The following is a 26,355-nucleotide window of genomic DNA, read 5'->3' as shown; positions in this document are numbered from 1 at the left end:
GTTTAAACATACCGTGTATTCATTTGTCCCACCACTCATGGGCGACCACATGTTGGGGGGCAGGTAATACGGTTTTGGGCTTCTTTGTTGCTTGTTATGGTTTATGTTTGAAAATCTGTTTAAGTCCAGATGCACTTGTGGCCCCTCTCTTAGTACTGTCTCTCTGAGCCACATTGGTTCTCCTACATAAGGAACTAGTTCCCATAAACGTTATTCGATCTGATGTAAGATCCTTCTCTGTACAGTTATGGTCTCCTAAGGAGCAATACTTGATGCTCCCTGTGCCTCCACATTTGTGAATTGTTATGATGTTATTTTAATATTAATACCTCCTATAACTTGTACACCTTGCTAATCTGTATAATTCAAGTATGAAACATCAATAAACAGATTCAAACAAAAAAAATACATACACCCACACATCAAACCTTGAATTCACCTTTTTAAAATTGAGACTTCAGTTTGCTCTCGTCACCAATGAACTAAGCTGATCATTATTCTTGGTGGCTATGATTTCAGGGCCAGTTGAATTTGTGTTATTCTAACTTCAGGATCTTACTCTGTATGGATAAGAAAGCATTCTACAACTGCCACCTACTCTACAGTACATCAAGATATAGCATACTATATCTAACCTAGATCCATTGTTAGCTAGACATAGTTGTTAGTGCCCTCATCCTATATATAATTGTTGCTAATTTTATAATAGATATTAGGTTTTTTAAAATCAGGAGCAATGTGTAAAGCACAATATGTGTATATAATTTTGTTTTATAGATCTATGAAACACCTACAACAAAAATATATTGTGTTATTGCTAAGCAAATAAACTGATGCCAAATTAAGAAATCACCACTGGTAAAATAAATAAGGGTCTAATGATCTTTTTGTCTGCTGAAAGACATTTAATGTAAGGTCACTCCTAAAAGTCTGAATCTCATTAACCTTCCAAGAATAGAATTGGAAAAGTGGAGAACTTCTTGAACTAGCCTAAAAGGACAGGTGCGTGAGAGAGGGGTGGGGGGGATGTTTCAATATCATTACCCTATAAAAAGATAATTGGAAACAAGGAGAACGTCTTGAACCAGGCTAAAAGGATAAGGGGGGAGGAAGGGGGTTTCAACAGAACTCCATGAATTCCATTCAGCTAATAGGAAGCAATTGGTTCATAGTTTAAATGGAACAAACATTTAAGGCATTTCATTAAACATTATGCACCATATAAAGAAGTCAGAACACAAATATTTACCAAATATCTGTCTAACTGTCAAGAAGGCATGTTCAAAAAGAAAACAAGTTACTTACCTGTAACTTTGGTTCCCCAGTATTGGTAACTTTCATAGATTCCCATGCTTGGTATCATTCCCCGTCGTCGGAATGGGAACCTCGGTAAATAGAAAATACCATAGCAGTAGGTACAAAAGAGAAACCTAGGCCTAGGCCTCATCTAATTTTGTAGCCTATCCGCCTCTTTTTGTAAAAGAGACCAAAAAAGTTGCAACAACCAATCAGAATAGCCTCACCCCATAGAACCTTCCTGAGAGAGCCTCAGAGCCTCAGATTTTCGTAGCCGTTGTGTAACAGTAACTACATCTGTAAAAGGCTGAGGTTTTCCCAGGGGAGGAGGGTGGCCGCATGGGAATCTATGAAAGTTACCAATACTGGGGAACCAGAGTTACAGGTAAGTAACTTGTTTTCTTGCCCCAGTATTGGAACTTTCATAGATTCCCATGCTTTGTATCAGAATAGCTAGCAGTAAGCAATAACAGCACATTTTGTTACATGAGTATCAATACATCCTATCAAACTTGTCATCATAGGAAACAAACATAACCTGCCATCATTGGACTGAAAACAGAATGTGATACAAAATGTGCAATATAGGAAGGAGGGATTGTAGGAAAAGCTCACCTCTCATTGAAAAAGATTTCTCAGGACTGCCTGTCCAACTGCAGCTTCGCTTCCCATTGAAGAGTCCAAGCAGTAATGCTTTGTGAACGTGTGGGTACTGCTCCACGTAGCTGCTATACAAATGTCTCTGATCGGGACTCCTGCGAAAAGGGCCACAGATGATGAGACTGATCTCGTCGAATGAGCCCGAACACGTCTTTCCAGCGGTGTGCCTGCTTCTTGGTGACAAAAATGAATTGCATTGGAAATCCTACAAGAGATGCCTTGTTTTGAAAGCGGAAACCCCTTCCGCGGAGCACTGTAGGAAATAAAGAGTTGGGATGATTTCCTGAAGCTTTTTGTGCGTTCCAGATAAAATTTCAAACATCTCTGGACATCCAAGGAATGTAACTACCTTTCTGCTGGAGAAGTTGGTCAAGGGAAAAAAGATTTTAAAAACACCGGCTCATTCAAATGGAAATCCGTCGGGACCTTTGGAGTGAACTTTGGATTTGTTCTAAGGATTAGAATGTCTTTCTTGAACTGCATAAAAGGTTCCACAATAGTGAGTGCTTGTGAGCTCACCTATCCTCCTAGCCGATGTTAAAGCTAAAAGAAGAGCCAGCTTCCATGAAAGAAATTTAAGATCTGCTCTGTGAATAGGCTCAAATGGGGTTCTCATGAGATGAGCCAGAACTAAGTTAAGCTGCCAGACTGGAGGCGGCGGCCGGACTGGAGGAAAAACTCTGAAGAGTCCTTTAAGGAATTGTTTGATAATTCTCGCCGACCAAAGAGAAGGACCTGAGGATGTCCGCCTGAATCTAGAGATAGCCGCCAGATGTATTTTGACAGAGGAATGATCCAGACCTGATTTAGCCAGAGAAAGAATGTAAGGTAAGATCTGATGCGGAGCTGAAGTATATGGATGGAGATTCTGCCGTTGGCACCAGAGACATAACCTTTTCCATTTCACCCGGTAAGCCTTATTCGTACTTGAAGCACGAGCCTGAGACAGGATTTCTTTACACTCCTTAGTAAGGTTAAAATTCTGGAATTCTCTGTGCTCAGGAGCCACGCTGTCAATTGGAGTGAGCTCGGATCTGGATGTATCACCTGACCTTGGGGCATTGTGAACCGAGACTGTATGGGCCGCAGGTGAATTGGCTGATCTTGAGAGAGTAGGAGAAGCTCCGTGAACCAGAACTGCCGGGGCCACGCTGGTGAGGTCAAAATCATTCTGTAAGGTTCCGCCTTGAGTTTCCTGATCAGTCTCAGAATTAGGGGTACTGGAGGAAAGACGTAAACAAATGCGCCGGACCAGGCTATATAAAGAGCATTCCCCAATGACCCCTGATGGTGATCCCTGCTTGCGTAGAGTTGGCATTTCTTGTTTTCTGGTGATGCAAATACGTCTATGGTCGGAGTACCCCAAACCAAGAATACCTCCTCGAGGATCTCCTGAGCCAATTCCCACTCGTGACTGATTGACTTTTGACTACTCAATGCATCTGCTGTCGTATTGAGTGAACCTGCAAGGTGTTCTGCTGTAAGAAAAATCTTGTGGATAATCGCCCAGTTCCAAATTTCTTGAGCTTCTCTTGAAAGAATCCGGGATCTTGTCCCGCCTTGTTTATTTATATAGTGCATGGCCGTCGTATTGACCGTGCGAACCAGCACTGTGCGATTTTGAATTCTCGTAAGGAATGCTTGTAAAGCTAAGGGGTGCCCAATGACCGCTCACGTGTAATTCCTGCAACAGTGCTCCCCAGCCTTCCAGTGAGCCGTCTGTGGTCAGAACCATGGGAGATGGAGAGAGATTGAAAGTTAAACCCTTTGAGATATTGTCTTTTATCGTCAACCAGGTGCTTGCTTTTCTCATTACCGGTGTCACTGTTATCCGTCGTCGAAAGAGCCTTTTGCCTGGCACCATGGCTTGTCCAGTTGCTCTTGTAATGCAAGATGCGATCGATCCAAGCAGGGACTTGTACAGACGGACTGATAGAGATTTCCTCTTTTGTAAGAGGCGAGCTGATATAAGTCTGTTCTGTCGTTCCTCCGAAGGGAAAGCTTTGCAGTGATTCGTGTCCAGAATTGAACCCAGAATTCTGGCCGACCTGGAAGGGAGAAGGACCGGTTTGGCCTTGTTGAGGTGGAGACCCAGTTGGTAGAAAAGTTGAATGCAGCTTTTGACTGCCTTGGAAGCTGCTTGAAATGATTGAGCCTTGATCAACCAATCATCTAGGTAGGGAAAGACCTCTAGAGATTGTTTTCTAAGAAACACCGCCACTGGGGCAAGAACTTTTGTAAATATCCGTGGTGCGGATCTGAGACCAAAAGGAAGCACCTTGAATTGAAAATGGCTCTTAGCTACTGTGAAGCGTAGGTATTGTATGTGAGCTGGATGGATCGGAACATGGAAGTACGCATCCTCTAGGTCCAGAGTTGCCATGTAGTCCCCTGGATTTAGAAGACGTAGAATGTCCTGAAGGGTGACCATCCTGAATGACAGCTTTATGAGATAGGTGTTGAGCTCCCTTAGATCTAATAGTGGACGCCACTTCTCCTCCGTCTTGCGAACCAGGAAGAACCTGGAGTAAAAACCTTTCCCTCTTTGAGAGTGAGGTACAGGTTCTATCGCCCCCTTGATGAATAACTGGTGGGCTTCGAGACGTAGAAGTCGCAGATGTTTTGCCTCGGTGGCGCGAGGAGCTCTGGAAGGAGGAAGCTGATGGAATTCCAACATGTGGCCAAACCGAATGATATTCAGGACCCACTGGTCTGATGTAATGATCCTCCAGCTGCGTAGACAATGAGAAATCCTGCCCCCCACTAATGTTACCGGAGGGGAAGGAACAGTAGAAAGAGCCAGAAGGCCGCTATTGTCTCTTAGATGTATCTCTGCCCTGGCAACCTTGACGGCTTTCTTGCTGGCTGCCGAGAGAAAGAAGCAGATTGGCCCTGCCTTTGAGAGTACTGAGGCCTGTAGGATTGAGATGATTGGGAATACGAGGAATAACGTTGTTGGTATCCGCCTCTATTTGAATAACCTTTGCCTCTAGCTCTCCGGAACGGCACCTTACGGTATTGAAGAGTGACTAAGGACCTACCTGTTTCTGTGTCCTTCTTAATATCCTGTAAGGCATCTATGTGCTTTCCGAAAAGCATATCCAAACGCAAATCCAATATTTTGTTTTGCACTTCAGGGCGAAACCAGGTAGCCCGAAGCCAGCCCTGTCTTCTGAGGACAGCCAAACCTGGGAAAGCTCTAAAAGCAGTTGTGGCGATGTCCATGGCGCAGTCAATTATTTCTGCGGAAGATTGCTCCCCTTCTTCTAAGATCTTCCTTGCATCTGCCTTAGCGCTCTCCGGTAACTGGTCTACAAATGGAGACATATCGCACCACATTTGGCAATCGTATCGTCCTAAAATTGCAAGTGCATTGGAGGCACGAACCAGGAGGCTTGACATTGACGAGAATCTTTTGCCGACATTGTCCAGGCGTCGACCCTCTTTATCCGGTGGAGAAGCCAGAGGAGCTGAAGGGTTCTTAGAATTCCTTTGCGCCGCCTGGGAGATTACAGAGTCCGGCTTTGGTTGACCAATCAGGCACGCAGGACTATTATCAGGGGCCCTGTATTTCTTCTCCAGCCGCGGTAGGTCCGAAATGACTTTTGCTGGAGACTGCATGACGTTCACTCCTTCAGACCAAACATGCTCTACGATGGGAATAGAGCAGATGGACTTCCTGTATGGCTCTTTGAAATTGTTAAGAAAGCAGCCTGATTGCACCATTGTAACTGGCAGGCCAAATCGTTTTGAAGCCCTTTCCATGAGGTTATGGAAACCACCAATGTCAGCTGGTGGTGAATCTACCGGATCCGGTGAAGGTGAAGGTGGATCCGGGATGATAAACTCATTCCATTCCCTATTCGGACCCAAGACCTCTGTCACATCACCTCCATCATCTGAGGAATCGTCGTCATTATTGTCCCCATACACTTGCCCTGATGCTATTACCTGCCGAACCTTCGCAGGTTCTTGATCTCTTAGCTGAACTTCAGCTGAAGTGGAAGGTGGCGGAGGGGGTGTCTGAATGGTTTCAGGAGTTTGGGAAGGAAACCTTCTCCTGTGGTCCATTAACATTATTTGAAGGTCAGTTATCAGAGAAGAGGGCATCAAAACCATACCCTGTTGAGATTGCTCTGGAATCCTTTCCCTGGTAGGAGGCTGACGCACTTCTTCATAGTAGCCCTCTGAATCAGAATCCTGATATTTTACGTGGAGCTGCGATGGACTGTAAGCATCTCCATAAGGTCCATCACCTTCATCATCCTCCTCCTCTGAAGACTCCTCCTCTAAAAGCAAGGCAGGAGGCAAGGGTGTCACCCTTCGTGGGGACGTCATATCCGGTGTTATTTGGCGTCTTATCCAAATTCTCACTTTATGCACCGTCGACGGGGTCGTCGTCGACGGAGTCAAAACCATAGTCAACAGAGGTGAAATCGTCGATGGCATCGTCGATGAGCTCGTCGTCAGAATCAAGGCAGACGTCGTCATTGCCATCGTCGTCGTCGACACCACCGTCGGCGTCATCCTCGTCGACGTCAAGGATATCAATCTTGTCGACGATGAAGATAGAGATGGTCCAGTCGTCGACGTCGAGGCTGTCGTCGAGGAGATTGAAGGATTTTCGCCGTCGACGTACCTGAAGATGTCACCGTCGAAGACCGGGATTTCTTGTCAGACTTCGAATCCTGAGGTAGGGAACTAGGTTTTTTAAAACCTTTCTGTTTCCCAGTAGGTGGCAAGATAACAGAAGGCCCTTGTGACCCCTTCTGAGAAGATACCACCTCAGAAACCAATCCCACTTTCTCCTTTGCACCTCGGTGAGGAGATTTTCGGGGACTAGACCTACCAGAGGTCTTTTGAGAGGTCTTATAAAGAGGTTCAGTAGTAGTTGAAGGGGAAGACCTACCCCTCTTTTTAGATCTTATTGAAGAGGAAGCCGAAGACTAATCTTCACTGTCACTGGAAATGACCTCCTTTCTAGACTTCATCTTTTGCAGCCATGTTAGAAGTCTTCCTTCTCTGTCCCTCAATGTTTTAGTAGAAAAGAACCTGCAGATCTTACATTCTGTAGCCTTGTGGTCCGGGTACAAGCAATAAATACAATCTGTATGCTTGTCATCCACATACAGACGCTTCTTTGAACAGGTAGCACAAGCCTTGAACAAGGCTTTCTTCTCTTTATCCGACATCTTTGTTGAAAAATAAGGTTGTTTTTTGATACTGTAGAAAGAAAACTGAGCAGAGTTCAGAGGAGACTCCCTTAGCACAACGTGCGGTAGAAAATCTGAGGGTCTCTCAGGAAGGTTCTATGGGGTGAGGCTATTCTGATTGGTTGTTTCACATTTTTTGGTCTCTTTTACAAAAAGAGGCGGATAGGCTACAAAATGAGATGAGGCCTAAGCCTAGGTTTCTCTTTTGTACCTACTGCTATGGTATTTTCTATTTACGGAGGCTCCCATTCCGACGACGGGGAATGATACCAAGCATGGTAATCTATGAAAGTTCCAATACTGGGGCAATATTAATATTGTCCCACAGTGCAAATCTGGGGGTGCACGAACCACAGATTAACTGAAATAGTAAGATCCGATACTCAATATACTAGATCCCCTTAAGACCAACGTGAGACAGCTGCGAGACTGTCAGTAAACACTGAGTTGTGCTATCTATCAGGATCATCATCTTTATTCTCAGGCACATGGAAACTAAGGAACACTGGGCTCCGCACCAAGCTTTTGGAATACAACTTCTTCTTTTGTGTATGGATACAATACACTAACCTGTCCCCGAGATGTACACCTTAACCAAGCTAGAAGAGTTCATGTACAGCTCCACAGACAAGCCAATGGAAGCTTGAAGTCATTTAAAAAGTCAGCACTCTCAATTTATGTAAATTGAGTGGACAGACTGGACCCTGGAAATGTATTTAGTGATTTGTATAGCGCGAACTTAGGGTATCAGAGCGCTTCACAGTAAAGACGTGAACATGTTTTCTTTAGTACATTACTCTGGAAAGCATTTAACACATTAAAGCCAATTCAAAATTGTAATAATACCTTCACTCACTAACAAGGACTTTTACACATTCATAGAATGTAAGTCTAGAAGAACCATAGCACAAAGGAATGCAAGAACCTATACAAAGTCTTTAAGCAAGAGGTTTTAGGTGAATCTTACGGGGTTGTTTGGTAATGGTTATGGTAGGAATTGCCTTATTAGAAAGATCTTGGTTTCTTTCTTGAATCTTGCAGAGTTAGGTAACCTTCTGATGCTTAGAGGTAGCGAATTCCAGATTCTCTGTGCAGCACCAGAGAACGCTCCATCATAAGCTTTTTAGTCCGGAAAATCGGTATCTTCAGCACTAGATCTCTGGCGCTCCTGGAATGTCTGCTTCCACTGAAAATCTCCGATTTATGAGCTAGATACCTTGGAGAATTGAAGTGTAACGTTTTGTGTGTGAAACACGCCATTTTGAGATGAATTCTAGCTCTGTAAGGTATCCAATTCAGTGCTTTCAGGTGAGAAGAGATGTGGTCAAATTTTTTGAACCTGTTATAAGCCTTGTTGCTGCATCAAGGCAGACTTTTCAAGGAGCTGTTGCGATCTTGGGAAGCCAAGAAAGTGTTGTGCATCCGTATTCAATCCTCGAAATTACTAATGCCTGGACGGCCATTTTGAGGTCTGTGTTTTGATGAATGGTTTCAGTTTCCTAATTTATTTCAGGTGAAATTGTGTATTCCTAGCCAACGAGTTGATGTGGGATTGCATGTTCAGGCTCTGCTCTAGTGTGATTCCTAGTGATTTGGTGGATTCCACAATGCTCAGGGTGCAGTTAAGTGCGGTGATCAAATTGGTCCATTCTTTTTTAATGGGCAAGCTTCCAGGGGTGTTGTATGGCATTTTAGGATCCGAGTGAATTTTCCCGATTCATACCCTTATATAGGTACAATTCACATTGCCCTAATATAGGCATAGAAATCATTCCCTTATTTAGACATAGCCCATGCAGACCAAATACAGACATGGCTACTTCAACCCGTACCAATACGTCACAACGATTTCTTGGAAAATCGGCTTAAGCATTCAGGGACCTTCCCTTGCTTGAATATTCATTTGTCCAAGAACTCATGTACTTTACAAAGAACTACTATTTTTTGGGGTTCTTTCCTGACGTTATTATGCCCGACTTTATATCAAACTAGACACCTACAAGGTATAAATATGCCTTCACTTGCTCTAGCAAGACACGGTGATTCGGAGCAGTTCGACTATCTACTTGCCCGACGCAGCTCGCTACAGCAGGTGCCAAAGGAAGCCAACCCTCCAGCTGACGCACTGATCGAGAGGCTGCATTTCTCTCTGCGAGAATCCAGCTCCAGTGTTTCCAAGGTCCCCTTGCGGGGTGTTGGGAAATCGAGTCCCGAAACTGAGAAACCAGACCTCCTTCATTCTAACTAAGGTATGGAGCTGATTAGAACCTAGAGAAACCTTGGATAGATTCTTGGCAAAGAAAAACTAAACCTATGCTACACCACACTTACTCCTTCCCGCGTACCAGACTTAGGTTAGGTACATTGGAGTAGGCGTATTTTAGAAGCAGCAGTTGAGTACTTTTAGCCATTATTATTTATGTATGTATTTATATATGGTTTAGGAACCATACAATGCTCTTACAGTATTATTTTATAATATTGTTCTCGCTGTACGCATTATACTTTGCAGTCTGCATTACGATTGTAGCAGTTCACTTTAACTTGCATGAGAAAGAAGACTGTTCAATAAAACCTTTAATTGAAAACGCCTGTCTCTCTATTTCTCTGCACCTCTGTAGAAACGAAGCATGCACGAATGACTGAGTGAAATACTTATCTATTGTTTCTGCGACTTTAGAGATACATTTCTTATTATTGGGTAACAAAGTTGTCATGTTTATGCGGCTGTCAGAAACTAATCCCTTCTTGTAAATTCAAGAAAGTTTCTAGTGACCTCTGAGCTAGCTGGCATTCACTATTAAGTTTAATATATTCGATAGAGACCTAGTCGACCTCAGTCCTACGTCTAATCTATAGGATATATTATTCCAATGCGCAGAGTCTATTGGGAATATAGGAACTACACTACAGTGGGGGATAATAGGAGGAATTCAATTTTTTGCGTGTTTAGTTTAAGCCGATTGCTTGTCAACCGTAAAATTGTTGCTCTTAATGCCTCGTTCATTGTTTTGATCTCCTCCAAAGAAGAAATCTTAATGTAAATCTGAGTGTCATCAGCGTACATGTGGAAAGAGATAATGGCAAGGTGGAGTATATCGGTTAGTGGTTCCACATATAGGTTGAATAGGGAAGGGGAGAGGGTTGAGCCTTGTGGAACTCCGATCTGAATGTGAGAAGATGCTGACAGGTTTTTATTCACCAGAAATCTTTGTTTTGTGTTCCTCAAGTGGGACTTGAACCATTCTAGAACCTTGCCTGAAAAACCCATCCTGTTTCCCAGACGTTCTAGCAACATATTGTGGTTAACTGTGTCGAATGCTGATAAGTCAAGAAGAATTAAAAGACATGTTTTGTTTGGGCCAGAGCAAGTAATGCGTTGTCTATTATGTGCAGTATTGACATTTACGTACTACGATTGGGTCTAAACCCCGATTGTCAATGGACATTTTAGAGATGTGTTTGCTTAGTTGTTTATAGACACACTTTTCTATCACCTTTAATAATAGGGGAATGTTGGATACTGGACAAAAATTGTTGAGGTCTGCGGGATTTCCAGTCTTGTTTGTTACGATGGGCATGATTTGGCCCATCTCTAGACTGTCTGGAAAGGATCCTTGACACAGCGAAGCATTGTCTATCGATGTCCAACTGGGAATAATAGCTTGGTCAATGGGCAGCACAAATTTTGCTGGGAGTGGATACTTGTAGTTGTTGTTTGGCTTAATGGCCGATATGGTTTTGAAGTTAACGTTGTGGTCATATAATTGGAAAGTAGACCAATGAGCTTCGTTTTGGGCACTGACTGATGGAGTAGTGTTGAATCGTTTGGTTGTGAAGCCTCCAATGTAGAAGCTGCTGTCCTGAGCTCACATTCTATGGACTTGGCCTTAGATGTAAAGAAATGTCAGAATTCTTCACAGCAAATGTGAGATTTTGCTGTTTTTAGTGAAGATTTGGCCGTTTTGTTCGATTGATGTTTTACCAGTTCAAAGAGTTTTCAAGGTCTATTTTTAACAATCTCAAATTTCGTCCTGAAGAATTCTTTTTTGAGAATATTTTTTGTTGTAGGCGCTTCTGGTTTTTCTTAGCAGTTTTAGCTGTGGGGATGACGGTACTTGTCTCTATTTCCTTTCTGCGAGTCTCAGCTTAAGCCTTTCTTCATTTAGTGCTCAGCTGAACCAGGGATTTTTATTTTGTCCGGAATTCGTTTTAGTTTTAACAGAGCTATTGAGTCCATTATCTCCGATATCTTCGCATTGTAGTGCTCCGTAAGTTCGCTAACGTTTGTCATATTTCTAAGAGGGGAAAGATCCTTCCTACACAGCTATGCTATGAATCCAGTCACTAACCTGCAGAAAAGCTGAAACTCCAAACACACCCATGTCACTTGTGAGACCTATTAAACACAATGTTTCAACATTTGATTATGGCCATAAATTTCATTAAAGGAAATCACCCACTGAAAACAAAGGCTAGCCTAGCGTGTACAGGAAAGAACAATGCACTACTCCTCTACAAAAAAGATAAGAATACAGATGTCAAACAGATCTAAGAACTTTCAGCTGAAAACACCCCACAGGCCTGACATGAAAACTGTTCGTAGGATACTTACTTCCACATGCCTTGAAACTGTCTTATTGTTGCTTATTATTTAGATCAAGAAGTTGAGGGATTTATGGATTACTAACTTATGTGTATAGAAATTCCTTAAAGCCTGCCTGTTGTGAAACTCCTCTTTCCACACTAAAACTTAGAAGGAAAAAAACCAACAACTTGGTATTTGTATTGGCAAACTGTAACATTGCCATCAAAGGGATAATTGATGTAGTCCTTACACTGAGAGTGTCTACAAGACACGGAAGAATAGTCTGCACCACAGGAAAGGCAAATGATCCTAGTAAGGAACAATCACAAACTAACCAATGAGCTATCAGATTAGAAATAAATCATCCAAACACTATTACAGGCTCAAAAACGATGCACATAGAGCAAAAGAATTACATTGTTTTAAAGGATACTAAAGTGAATGGAAAAAGACATGGCATTCACAGCTGGAAGACTGGGTGTTACAGACATGGCGGATTTCCCCTGCAAACAACGATCTCTGCAACAGTTTCCATATTGAAATGTGTGATTAGTTCAACACTACATGTAGTTGGTGCACCAATTTTTCCAGTTAAAATATGCATGTGTTTTTACTGTCTATACTAAGTTCTCATTGAAAACATTGTCTATAGAGTAACAAAGAGACTTTGCAAGAGGGTGATGGTTCATCTTGTTTAAGGCAATTAGCAGAGTTGCTTTGAAAAATAGTGAGGAAAATATGTAGGCGATATATATATATATATATTTATATATAAAATGCGGTTTTTGGAAAATCCTAGCCACTCAAATTATTGCTATTCACCCAATGTTTAGGTTGCATGACATCAGTGATCTAATATGCTGACTGTCAGAATAGGCTCAATTTTAGGAACTATGGGTCAGATGTTCTTAGCCCTTTTGAAGTCACAATACCCTGTGATTAGCAAAACTGCTAGGTTTGCGACTACAAAAGCGATATTTTTAATGTTCAAAATCCATTTTATGAGCCGGAAACATTTTTCTGACTTCTAAAAGGGATTCTGTGATCAGATTCCTCCAAGGAACAAGGGCTGCTAAACCCCCCACCCCCCCAAAAAACATTTTCAGTTTTGGAATACAATCACAGGGGATTGTGATTTGCGGTCATTGCAGGCCGCCATCCATACGATTGCAGCCAGCCACAATGGGTTGCAACTTGCATTCTGTGACCACCTGCAATTCTTTATTTTGTGAACCCCCCCTATTAGTACATAGGTTGGTTTTCAGAATCCAATTGCATTAGGAAAAGGTCAGTGACCAATTTTTAACCACTTTTTGTGAATAGAATAATACATCTAGCCCTAAACGATAAATGTAAGAGCATAAATTGCTCTGAGCTCCCGACATCTTGAGGGAAGATCATTTCAAAATGGTAGGAGTCAAAAGAGATAATTTAACAAGTGACAACTATAGGTGGCTTTTATGCATGTGTTTTTTTTGTATATTTTTATATCTGTTTTCAAGTACACAACTGCAGGTCTACCACGTTTACATACATACATTATATACAAGAAAATGTTTTGCTTCAATGATTATAGGTCTACTTCCTACCTCTCGATGAACTCTGATAAATTCACGAGGATCTCCTTTAGCCCACGCGGGAAGAAGTACATTCCCAAGCCTTGTTCCATTTTGTTTGCAGCCTAAAATGTGCAGAGGGTTAGACATTACAGAAAGGAAGTCGCTCAACCACCACTCATGTGCACCAACCTTGCAAAAGTGGAGTACATCAGCACCAGATGAATAACAAATCCTAGAGGATGAATGATTGCTATGAAGAAGAAAATCAGTCTGATCATTTATTGCTTCTACAGGGAAGACATCCACTTGTTGACAATTTTCTAATTCTTATTTAGTAATTAGATCAATGGCATGTGCAATGCAACAGCCTAAATTTCAATCTCCTTTTCTTGAGACAATTATAGCTTTTACTATGTTTTTAGAATTTTGAAGGCAGAGGTTTTTGAAATGGGATAAAGTAAATCTGAGGACTTTCCAATTAAAAAGAGATATTTTCAAAAGGAGCTTAAATATGTCAGGGATTTGACTAGAAGAGGTCTACATGGTTCACTGATGAACAGCAACAAGCATTATCTAAAAGTAGCATTCCCATAGCATATATGTCAACATAAAAAGGGAAAGTTCCATATTTATGCAAAATCCTCGACTCTTAGGTAGGAATGTAGGAAGCAGGAATGCACTGATCATTTGGAAACTGTTGCTGAACAACAATTGTTATTTTAGCTAATATAGCAATAGCATCTTGATCCTCACCCGGGCAGCAGATCAGGCATTTAACATGAAGAAGCATAGCTACACTGAACAGATAATTGGGACCTACCAAGGCAATTAAAAGTTTCTTTACAAAATAAGTAGGAATATTAAGCTCTTAAATCTTTTTACATCAATAAGTTTAAATATTTGTAAACTGTACTGGAATTGGTGAGAGTGACAAGTTACTATTTTTTAATTGCAATCACAATCAATTTAGTTGGAAATATCAATATTTAAGTTGATTACTTTTCTTAACTAAATCAAGTTATTTTGTTAAAAATAGTTTTCAGTTTCATTTGAATTACACATTGAAATGAATGGTCAATTATACAATACCAAAATGGCCTCCACATATATCCAAGCCAAGAACAAATTTGTCTGCATCATCTAGAGTTTCTCTCATATCGATGGTGCTAGCCTGTTAACTTCAACTTAACAAATACTGTGCTACAGTGAACAATTTCAAATTATTAATGTGAACAGTTGCTAGCAAACATGGATGATGCAGATTTGTGCAATACTCTTCTACCAAAAGGACTGGTCCCTTTCTGTCACTTCAGTAAGTGGGAAATTGTACAGATGGAACTTTAAAAAATAACCATCTATACATGCAGCAGAACATATCAGCATACCTAGATCAAAGTTATTGGAGTTCAGAACAAACTCTGGGAGGTAGAAAAATTCCGGGATAAGCTCCTTTACATCTGCCATGTTGTGCTTAGAAGCAGAATACCAGGCATCTCGAACACTGTGAAACATTCGGTCGGCAAGGTCGAAGTGACCACCCTGGAAAATAAGAACCATGATTTAGACTCTTCAAATATCCAGTTTTAACATGTCCTACCAGGTAAATAGGTAAAAGAAAATTTGACCAAGTTCAGGAAAATCAATATTCAAGCAATTAGTTCTTAGTGATAGAAATAGGATTTCATACTCTTATGGGGTTTCTACACCAGAATATACATGGAGTATTTGCTTATACACTGCCATATGAAGTCCAATGTACCACTTCAGATAGCGACCAACTTTATGCAAATCAGCCTTCATTCTGGCTCCATATCAGAAAGCTTTTTCCCCCCACTTCATTTCCTCTACACTCTCTCATGGTCATCACTGATTTTAAGATATGAGCAGTTTGCACAGATTTCGAAGAAGAATTAAAAAAAACTTAAGAGGAAATGAACTGAGAAAGAATAAATTACAATGAAGAGCTAACCTGTAGCCTCAAGAATATCTGTGTGAAAGGCTCCATGCGAACAAGGTAAGAGGCCACAATCATAGCTGACGAATAATGAGTGCCGTAATGATAAGCTGGTGTTTCCCCTGTAATAAAGAATTCATTTAATTGTAAATTAAACACTTCAAATAAGATGAAAAATAATTTTCAGCTCAGTATGATGAAATACTTGAATGACATTGGTTAATCCCAACCAAGAAACTGTGAGCATCTGCAGAAGCGTAACAAAACGGGCACAGAATTAACCATTCACCACATTATCTACCAATTCCAAAAAAGGATTTACTTGATAGTAGGTCCAGTAGGTTAAAAGTTACATGAGCTTGATCGATCATGTAACAAGGCAGTTTGACAACAGATTTCAATGCGCCATTTAAAACAGTGTCATAACATTAGCCCCCGCAACCCCTGTGGTGTGGGGCAGTCCTTGAACTCCACAGGGCGCCCTCCAGCACTGTGTATGGGTTACAAGCCCCTGGCCTGAGAGCTCCTGACTGGGTCCAGAGCTTGAGTGAGGCTTCCTCGATGTACTTTGCAGGGGGTCCCCTCAAGTTTCGTTATGCCACTGATGGTTTAAAACAACATAAATGTATCACAACTGAATAAGTAAATACAATGATCATTTCTATATGTGATGCAGGTATTATCACTGCTGTGGTGTAAGTTACATTTTGTAGAATAAAGAAAACATTTGAGAACAGCAAGGTAAATAATGAACATTGACTCAATCTAGAAGTCTTAACCTACTAAAGCTCAAGCTGCGATGGCGCTTACATGTATTAACCAAACATGTATTACCTATATCATAGTAGAAATGGGTAACTCACTCAGTTATTTAACCTGGAAAGGTATCTAAGCCAGATTTTCAGGACAGAGGAGGTACCTTGTACACTACATGCAATTACTTCTTTTTAGTCTTCCTGGTCATGATGCTGGTGATACAAAATCAGCTAGACATAGTGTTGACTACCTACAAATGACCCTTCTGAGTAAATCTGAAAATGTCTCCAGAGTCTTTCTAGAGAAAACAAGATCCTTGCTTAAATTAGGGGATATGGTTTGTGACTTGCTAGTTATTACGTTTCACGCAGTATATAGGTATAATTAGTCACTGATTTGTGTAGTCTTAAATCTATAGACGGGAATGGGGGGTGGGGAATTTCATAAAGCGTTCACGGGTTCTCTTTTGACCTTCTGAATAATTATGTAACTTTATCACTGCTGACCAAAGAGTACACAGGACAATACTATTTAGTTCTATATCGACCAATACAAATATTTAGTCCTAAAGTACTAAATCTTGCTAGTCAGCATTTTAGGGCATCTTACCCTGGGTAAAATTAATAACTGATTTATGTACAGCACTAGTTAAAAGGCTGAGGTTTCACTTTTGCAATGCTATAAATTATAATTACTTAAGCTGGAAATCTCAACGCTCTAAATAAAGTAGATTTATGCCATCTCTTTGTTGAAAGGCTCTAGAGCCAGCCAATTCCGAAGTTGATTTTGTTTCCATGGCTTTTTAAAAAATCAAATTCAATTGAAGCACACCTTAAATTTGGGAAATTCGATTTGGATACAGAGTTTACCATGAAACGGGTATCTGTGCTTTCAACAAATATCCAATATGTTCTCCTATCTCTTACTCAGCTGAGAACAGAAATGCATTTTCATAAATACATTAGAAGATGCATTCCAAAAAGGACACACATATGAATGCGCAGAGTTAGCATGACCTATAGGGTAATCAGGCAGTGCCTGATGGGCTGATCTGACAAGTCAGTGTGTTGGTGTTTTTATAAGGGGTTTGTAGGCATGTTTTTTAGTTAGTGAGCGTTTTTTTCTTGCTGATGTCATTGATCTTGCCACAAACGCTGCCTGCAGCAAGCACAAAAGCATTTAATCTCCCACACCCTGCAAACACCTATACAGTGTGTCTTTATAAGTTGAAAATTGCTCAGGTTGGCAAATGTGGGCCAGTTTTTAACTATCCTATACGCTAATGAGGACCACGTATTTTGGCACCTGTGCCTATTTTCTGTTCCAGCTTGACTCTGTGAATGCGATACACTGCTACAGCTTCAGGACATTTCTGCTCAGGAAATTCACTGTTACACGTCCACTGTCTGTGAATTCCCGATATGACTCACATCTCCTCTATGTTACACCCTATGTTTTTGAATGTGAATGGGTACAGGGTCAGACCGGCCCGTAGGGGAATCAGGCAGCGCCCAACTGGCTGGTCTGACCGCTCAGTGTGTGAGCCGTTTTTTATGGCCAGGTGGGCCAGTTGTTACTGTAAATGTCCTTGATATCACCAGAAGCATTGCAAATCCATGCACTCTCCCATATACCTAGCAAAAAACCCATAGAGTGTGCCTCTAAAAGTTCAAAACTAGACTGATTTGCAAATGTGGGCCACTTTTTAGCTCTCTAATTTGCTGATGGGGGCCCCTTTTATTTCGATGTCCGGGCCTATATGTTGTCCCAGTCCGAGTGTGGATGGGCATCTGTGAACAACTCAACCCGTTGGAGGGAGTACCCTGCAATATTACACATGAACTTCCCATAATCCTACACTCTGCTCCTCCCCTGCCTACCGAACGCATCCCACAGACTATGCTTACTTCTGAAATGTATGCTCACCCTCAGTAAAAGAAAAATATCCCCTCTCAACTCACTTTCTCGAATAAAGTAGTTGCCATTTGCTAGAGTAGCCTTTGGTACTTTTGACATTTTGGCTAGTTTTTCTAGGGGAGAATTTGAAGTTGTGATTCATAATTAAATGTCAGCCACACATTTCCCTCATCTGTACAGGGCATCCCACAGTTAACACTGGAAAGCCACTGCATCTGGTCAGATGTAAAAAGATAAGCTGTTGAACCACCCCCCCCCCCAAAAAAAAAATCACTGCATGCTTAAAGATGTCGAACAGGTTTCCATAGATGCAAGTTAGAAGTGAGCACACTATGTAGGAATAGCATGAAAGAAATCAAAGTTTAGAGCATGTGTATCACATTAGGGTGCAAGCAAATCAAAAGCATGACACCACAGGATGCAGTTAGGAAAAGACTAACAATTAAAACTGTGTGGAACAGATGGAAGGAAGATGATTTTGTTTAGTACCAGAAAACTGTCTGAATTGGAGAAAAGGTAAGAAATGTACTAGATAATGGGATAGTACAAAACGCTGACAAATGCTAATAAAATGCCTAAAAATTGAATATTACAGTGCAAATGTGTAAAGAAAAGGGACAGTGATGTGTGAAGCTAATAAGGAGTCTTGTGGATTGGCTTCTATTCTTTCATTTATTCAGTACATTATATAATACACTATACCTTATGATTTCTAGGCAGTAGTCTAACAAGGGAAATAGTGCTGAAAATGCAGCGTCAACAAGGCCAAACAGGAAAGCATGAAAAAATTGATGTTGTTATTTATCTTGTCAATATCAGACAATTTCCGCTAGGAGACGAGCATAAAATATAAAATGCGTGAATGGTGGTTGCTGCACTGGAAAAGATGGATGGGGCAGTAATCACCTATAACAGCAATAACTGGTGGGTAATGAGAAACATTTGCCTGTTGGACAGAACATTGACCAAAAATGCCTTAGACATTGAGCGAGTAATGAAGGAGATGCCGAGGAAAGTATGGCAAAACGGGGCAACTATGATGAGTAAATTCTGTAATTGGCACACAATAGAGAAGCCAAAAGAACAGGCGCAGGGACAGTAACACAATTTTAGTGACGGAGGAAAGAGAGGGGTGAATAGAACAGAAGCAGACCAAAGAATAGATCTCATTTTGGTTCAAAAGAAGGCAACATCTAGCACTTAAAGTAATATTGAAAAACAGTTATAACACGTGCAGAGAAGAAATGCAATGGGTAGGATGACTGACTGGAAAAAAAGAGTATCATTAGAAGGGTCTCATTGCAAGGGAACGTGGCCCCTTCCACACTTTGTTTTTATTTCCAAATAGAACTGAATTAAGGAGCCGGATGGCAAAGTGAATGCTGCACTAATAAGGGAGAGCACTAGATTCAAGAACAGGGGATTGCCACACAAATCAGGGGATATATGTGAATGGACAGATATGATAGTTAAATGTCTTGTGAAGAACAGCACAATCACTTTGAAAAGAAGCTAACTCATGCGGAAGAAGGAAATCTCGTCCATATTTCTAACTTAAATCCAGTAAGGGTAATATTGATTAGAAGAATGGGGAAGCACAACCTAATAATATTACACTTGGAAAATCTCACTTTAAATCCTGCATATGGAAGGGGGGTTCTTAAAATGTTACTGTAAAGCTAGATCAATAGAGAAAGTCCTAGCAAGAGAAAGGCAGATGCACTGACAGGAAAGAGGATATTTTACATTCAATGAATGAGAAAGTTAGACGGGAGCAAACATCAGAGTGAGAGCTGTATTGAACACTAACCATATTGGCAGTGAATTTGGGTTGGCGTTATAGAGAGAAAAACGTGTTAAATGATAGGAACTGTAGGACATACGATTTCACATGAAGCTAATTGTAATAGGTATGAGCAATACACAAAAAATGAGGGTTCAAATGTTCTGCACTAGGGTCTAGAATTTCACAGTGTGTAAAAAAAGTGCGTAATTAGTGGAGAGAACCTTCCACTGGGTCCTGGAGCAGTCAGATGATACTAGACAATGTCCATGGTGGATAAGGAATGGTTTCCTACCTGTAATCCCAGTTCTCTCATAAGGGAATCTCTACTGAAGTAATAAGCAGTGAATAGTCCAGCCCACGTGCGGGGATCCTGGAGCACTTTTTTCATAGCATTTCTTCTTAAGTGTAGATGTTCGGCTTTCTTCAAGAATGCCTGTAGACACACTTAAGACAAGAATATTGTGCAGCCTATAAGGAAGGCTATAAGTGCCAAATTTTCACATTGAACCTACAAAAATGTTAAGAACATCCATGTATATGTATATTCAAAGCCAAATAATATAGTGGGAAGCTAAAATCTCTTTCACAAACCTTTTTTTGCAAAAGTAGAAAGATGAAGGCTAGAGTGTAATAGGATGTGTAACTATGGCCCAGTCAATGCAAGTCTAGCCACGTCTAAACAGTCCATCTCCTGATGGATAGTATGTTGCATCCTATTATGCTACCAGAAAGCCAATAAGGTTTTGTCCAATAGCACTAAAGTTCACTCTGCTGGGGGGAAGTGGCTACTGCCGCTTTGATGAGAAATGTCCCGATAGCTGAAATCTGTAAAGCAGCTACATGGAGGTCTGTTCACACATTTGCCAAACATTATTGTTTGGACTTGGACGCTAGAACAGATGCTCAAGTAGGATAGGCTTCCCTGAGAAATGTATTTCCTTGATTTGGTTGTTCCTCTGACTTTTGCACAGCTCTTGGAGGGGATGGGCTTGCTACTCTAAACAGTGTTTATGATTATCAATGGAGACCCCCTGAGAGAGAAGGAAATGTTTCTCACCTGTAAACCCAGTTCCCTCTCAGGGGAATCGCCACTTAAGTCGTAATCAACCCTCCTGCCTCCCTGGTGGAGCTATCTGATACTGCCACATCTTGCCAAATAGAACTGAAGCCACCTGCTGGGCATGATGCGATACAGGTGGACTCTGGGCCCTTAAAGGCACAGACACTGTTTTTACACTCACATAATGGCAGCCTATAGGGCTACACTGTCCCATTATCCTTCATCTTCATACATTTACAAAAAAGGGTTTGTGAAAAAGATGCCTTTTTGTAAGAAGAATCTGAATTATATGGCCATTATAGTCTTCCTTATAGGCTGCACAATGTCTTAAGTGTTTCTACAGGGTTTCCTGAAGAAAGTTCAACATCTACACTTAGGAAGACATATTATGAAAAAGTGCTCTGGGATCCCCGCACATGGGCGGGACTATTCAGTGCTTATGACTGTTAATGGAGATCAACTGAGAGAGAATGTCATTTACTAGTGCTGTGCCTGGGCATCAGCTGCTAGTGCACCCCAACTGATAAACAACAATAAAAACAAAAAAATGTGTCACTATCCAAAGGCACTTGCTTTTCACAAGGAGAAATTTTGCATAGGGGGAATAGCAACACACAAAAAAGGGGAAATCACAATATTTCCACATGTATAAATATCGAGAGCTGCAACAGATGTAGCTTTCTAGATGTTCTTCATGTAAGTTGTGTGAATTGAAAAAAGTTCTAAATCTTGGTGCAGATTTATGATGTTTTTGGGAAATTAGATCCCAAGAATATATTACCGTAATGTAGGACAATTAGAAGAATGAACAATACAAAAACCAGACACCACAGTACCTTCTGATGCCGAGATATACCTGCAATCAGATATGGTGCTTACCTGGCATGTTGGTACAATTCAATTAACGAAGGTGACTATGGGCAATGTTACTGTGCAGGGGAAGGTTTGTGGGGCCCTATTTGTCCTTGGAAACCTTTGGTTCTCGTTCTTTACTATATCTTTGTTTAACGTCCTTCCGATGGGACAGAGGCAGTAGACAAAATGCTACTATTCCTTAAGTACTCTAATCTGATAGACATTTTTTGCTGCAGATTCCTTACCTTTGAATTTCCCAGGAGTCAGACTGGATCCAGAAACTTTTGCGGGAGTAGTACCCCTAGTGCCGTTAGGTGGCTCCGTTTGGTTCTGTGCGGCATCAGTGTCATTGGCGCCACATGTGATGTCGCAGTCACCTATATAGGCGCCACTCAAGCGCATGGACGTCAGTTCTTTTCATGTCAGTTAGCACTGATCCAAGAAAAACTACCCTTTGTCTCTTTTTGACAGATTCTTTTTCGAAGATAACTTTTTTTTTGTCGAGGGAATGTCCTCTAGAAAGGTAGGGTTCAAGTCGTGTGGCGCCCGTCACCGCTCCATGTTGGTTACCGACTCGCACCTTGTGTCCTTATGGTGTCTTGAACGCAACCATGACCAGACGTGCTCAGGCTGACTGGCCCTGGCGCCGAAGGCTTTCAGGGAGTGGTCCCCAAAGCTGTTTTAAGCCCAGCAGTCAACTCAATTTAGCGAAACTCCTAGGAGGTCTCGGACCTGACCAAGGAAAAGTAAGTCGTGGGACCGCTCCAGGAGCCCCAAGTCCTCTTCGTTGCATTCAAAGTCCTCTGGACTCTAGGGGAAGAGGCCTAAGAAGAAGAATTCTAGACAGACTTCGACTTCACTTCGTCCGTCAAGGATTGACGAGACGAGTGGGGAACATCGACGTTCCAGGCACGGTTCTGTGGAGCTGTTGCCAGGTCTGACTCGGCATCTCCCCCCGTTTCCGGGATCTGCAGCGACCTCCGCTCAAATAAGAGCTTTATGAGGCCATTTGCCGAGTATATGAGCAGGCCAACCACTCCGGTGCACCTTGGGGCCTCGAAGGGTCAGAGGAGGCCCGACCAGGTTCTGCGCCAACGACTCTGGCATCAGTTCCAATGGGGTCTCATGGATCTGATCCTGGATCCATATTGGCGCCGATCGCGCCAACGCACCCTTCTCTGGCACTGGTCCAGACATCGATGCTACCCGCGCTACCCGCTTCAGCCCCATTCTTATTCTCGACGACTTTGAATAGGAACGGCGTCGATCGACGACAGTTCTGGAGCTGACGGAGCCCAGTGGCTCTATGTTGATGCCTGAGCTTTCTGAGGAGCATACAGGCATTGGAGAAGACCCTTTAAAACACCAGTTATACATCTCTTGTGAGAATGTGAACTTGTATGAGAAACTAGCAGAAGCCAGTGAGCTGGACACCTCCCCAGATACTGGAATGCTCTCTACGTCTACCGTGGCTACAGAGGAGGGAGTGTCTCATGCAATGGTGGTGAAGAGTGCAACAGAGGTCCTTGACCTCGAGCTTCCCTCTGTGGTGGTCACAACTAACCTCTTGACCGAAGTGCTTCAGCCTTGGGCTTCCTCATCCGAAACCCCTATTGCACTTTCATGAAACACTGACTGACGTCCTTCTAGGTACTTGGTCTCGACTTGCCATGGCAAGTTCCCTGCCGCTGCCCCAGACAGGGAATCTAAGAGGCTGGACACACTTGGGAAGAAGATATTTTCTTACGCAAGCCTGACATTGCGGTCGGTGAACACTGCATGCCTTTTGGGCCATTACTCACATGCTCTATGGTAAATGATTGCCTAAGTGATACCTGAGGTCTCGGAGTAGGCTCAAGCCATCCTCTCCCAAGAAGTGAAAGACGGGAGGGATGCAGGTAAGTTCACCATTAGGAGTGGTTTGGATAAGACGGACTCGCTGAGCAGAGCAGTTTAGTCGATGGTGAACTTACAGCGCGAAGCCTGGCTGAGAATGTCTGGTTTTTCAGGGGATATCCAGGCCAATCTCATGGACATGCCCTTCGACAGGACTCGTCTCTTTAGAGAAGAGGCAGACTTGGCGGTGGAGCACTTTAAAGACTCACGGGCTATGTCCAAGTCCTTGGGCCTCTCAGTGACCTCAGTCTGCCTTCTGCCCCTTTCGTGGTTATGGAATGGGCATGCTACCGCGCCAACCATGTCCCGGCCACCGTCCTGAGCAGGCTTCCTAAGTTGTTGGAGGACATTGACATAGTGCATTCCAACCCCGTGGAAATTGTAGCCAGAAGTCGTCCGCCACCAACCCCCCGGCAGCTGCAAGCTCTAAGTCCTCCCAGTTTGGTTCTGAAAAGACCATGGGTGCCCAGCTGGAGGGAGAATACATCATCTCCTCCACTGGCGGTCTATAACATCGGACAAATGGGTCTTGTAGATCACTTGGAGAGGTTATTCCCTCCCCCTTTACCTCCATCTTACGACTGCTGGCAGAGGAAGTTACAGCTGTCATGGCCAAGAGGGCTATAGAAAGGGTTCTGATATCAGAAGTAGGCAGTGGTTGCTATTCCCATTACTTTCTGATACCAAAAAAGAACAAAGGTCTTTGTCTTATTCTAGATCTCCGAACCGTCAATCTCTTCCTCAAAAAGGAGAAATTCAAGATGCTCACTTTGGCTCAGGTCTTATCTGCCCTAGAACAAGGAGACTGGCTGGTAGCGTTAGACTTGCAGGATGCATATGTTCCCATCTCCATCTCCATCCTGTCTGCCCACAGGTGTTACCTGCGATTCAAGGTAGGCCACAAGTTCTTTCAGTTCACCCTGCTTCCCTTTGGCCTTACCAGCGCCCCTGGAATGTTCCCCAAGGCGACAGTGGTGGTCGTGGCTTATCTGCAGAGGTTGGGGGTTTTAGTCTTACCCTAACCTTGACGACTGGTTATTGAAGGTGGCCTTGCCCCAGACTGTGTCCCACCTCCAGACAACGGCGGATCTCCTGCATTCACTTGAATTCACTATAAATGTGCCGAAGACACAACTGACACCTTCTGAGAAGCTCCCTTTTATCGGAACTGTTCTAGACACAGTGCAGTTTTGGGATTATCCTCCCCAGCAGCGAGTCCAGGATATTCAGGTTATGATACCAATGTTTCAGCCTCTATCTTTGGTTTCGGTGAGAATGACTCTGAGGCTGCTGAGCATCATGCCTCCTTCATCCTGTTGGTAAATCATGCCAGATGTCATATGCAGGCTCTGCAGTGGGACCTGAAGTTCCAGTGGGTGCAGCATCAGGGGAATCTCTCTGACATGGTCCAGATCTTGGAGGGAACTGCAAAGGACCTGCAGTGGTGGCTAACAAACCGCAACTGTGTCAGAGGCAGACCCCTCTCCCTTCCCCAACCAGATCTCACAGTAGTGACAGAGGCATCATTTCTGCGAAGGGACGGCCACCTGGGAGGGGCGGAGATCAGTAGACTCTTGTCTCCAGTGGAATCAACCTGTTGGAACTACGAGCGATCAGACTAGCGTTGAAAGCGTTTCTTGACTCGGTCAAGGGGAAGTAGGTGGAAGAGTTCAAAGACAACACCACTCCCATGTGAGACTGAACCAAGCTGGGCGGGGTGGGGTCGTGAACCTTTTGTCAAGAGGCCCTGCATCTCTGGACATGGTTAGAACACCAAAGCATAACCCTAGTGGTTCAACACCTGGCAGGTTATCTGACCATCAAAACAGACAAGCTCAGCAGCCAACGCCTAGTGGATCACAATTGGCATCACCACGCAGAAGTGACACAAGGTCTCTTTCAGCAGTGGGGAGAGCCTTTGTTTGCACATTCTCTTTGAAGGCAAATAGATCTGTGTCAGCAGTTCTGTGCATTGGAGTTTCCAAGGCGACTCTCGCTCTGTGACGCTTTTAGCCGCGAGTGGCGCTTAGGGCTACTGTACGCCTTTACGCCCGTACTACTTCTGCCCAGAATACTCAAGAAGATCAGGAACAATTTGGCTCAAGTCATTCTTATGGCTCTGGACTGGGCCTCAAGCTTCTGAAAATGAGCAACGATCCTCCGATCAGGCTGCCCCTTTGGGAGTAACTTCTGTCGCAGGAGCAAGGGGAGGGTTCTCCATCCACACCAGTCAACTCTTCATCTCCTTGCGTGGAGGTTGAGCAGCGACAGTTGATAGTTTTTGACCTTCCTCCTGAAGTATGCAAAGTTATCGTGGACAATCGGCCCTCCAACAAAACAGATATGCCTGCCGTTGGCAGAAATTTGTAAATTAATGTTCTGAAAAGTCTATTGCTTCTCTTTCTGCCTCTCTGAGATTCTTCTCTTTATTCTTACCCTTGCCCAGCAGTGCTCTGCATGCTCTCAAGGGTTATCTTTCTGCTCTGTTCACTTTCCTGTGGCTGCCTGACAAATCATCTTTAAGTCCCCTATTGTAAATAGGTTCCCGAAAGGACTTTTACATGTGTTTGCCCCTTTGCCCTTCTTAATGCCTCAGAGGGATCAGAACCTGGTTCTCACTTATCTAATGTGTGCTCCCTGTGAGCCGCTTCCCAGTTGTCCCCTCGGACTGGTTACCATCAAGACAGCCTATCTAGTGGCGCTACCATCTGCTAGGAGGGTAAGTGAGCTGCAGGCTTTATCATCCATACCTTCCTATCTAATGGTATTCCCAAATGAGGTTGTGCTTCGCACTCTGGCTTCTCTCCTGCCTGAG

At 42.8% G+C, this 26,355-nt stretch overlaps 1 protein-coding gene across 3 annotated transcripts in view; it reads right to left on the bottom strand.

The window, feature by feature from the left end:
• WDFY3 (WD repeat and FYVE domain containing 3) overlaps positions 1 to 26,355 on the bottom strand; it is a 1,930,620-nt gene that overhangs the window by 201,549 nt on the left and 1,702,716 nt on the right. For all 3 annotated transcript variants that reach the window (XM_078676292.1, XM_078676293.1, XM_078676294.1), the window contains 3 exons: positions 15,286 to 15,392; positions 14,702 to 14,855; positions 13,347 to 13,438 (listed from right to left, as the gene is read on the bottom strand). In XM_078676292.1, the coding sequence (XP_078532418.1) occupies positions 13,347 to 13,438; positions 14,702 to 14,855; positions 15,286 to 15,392 (353 nt within the window). The remainder of the gene's footprint in view (positions 1 to 13,346; positions 13,439 to 14,701; positions 14,856 to 15,285; positions 15,393 to 26,355) is intronic.

This window comes from Lissotriton helveticus, chromosome 2_1, assembly GCF_964261635.1.
Source record: "Lissotriton helveticus chromosome 2_1, aLisHel1.1, whole genome shotgun sequence".
Taxonomy (NCBI): domain Eukaryota; kingdom Metazoa; phylum Chordata; class Amphibia; order Caudata; family Salamandridae; genus Lissotriton; species Lissotriton helveticus.
This window is presented reverse-complemented; position numbering and strand designations above follow the sequence as displayed.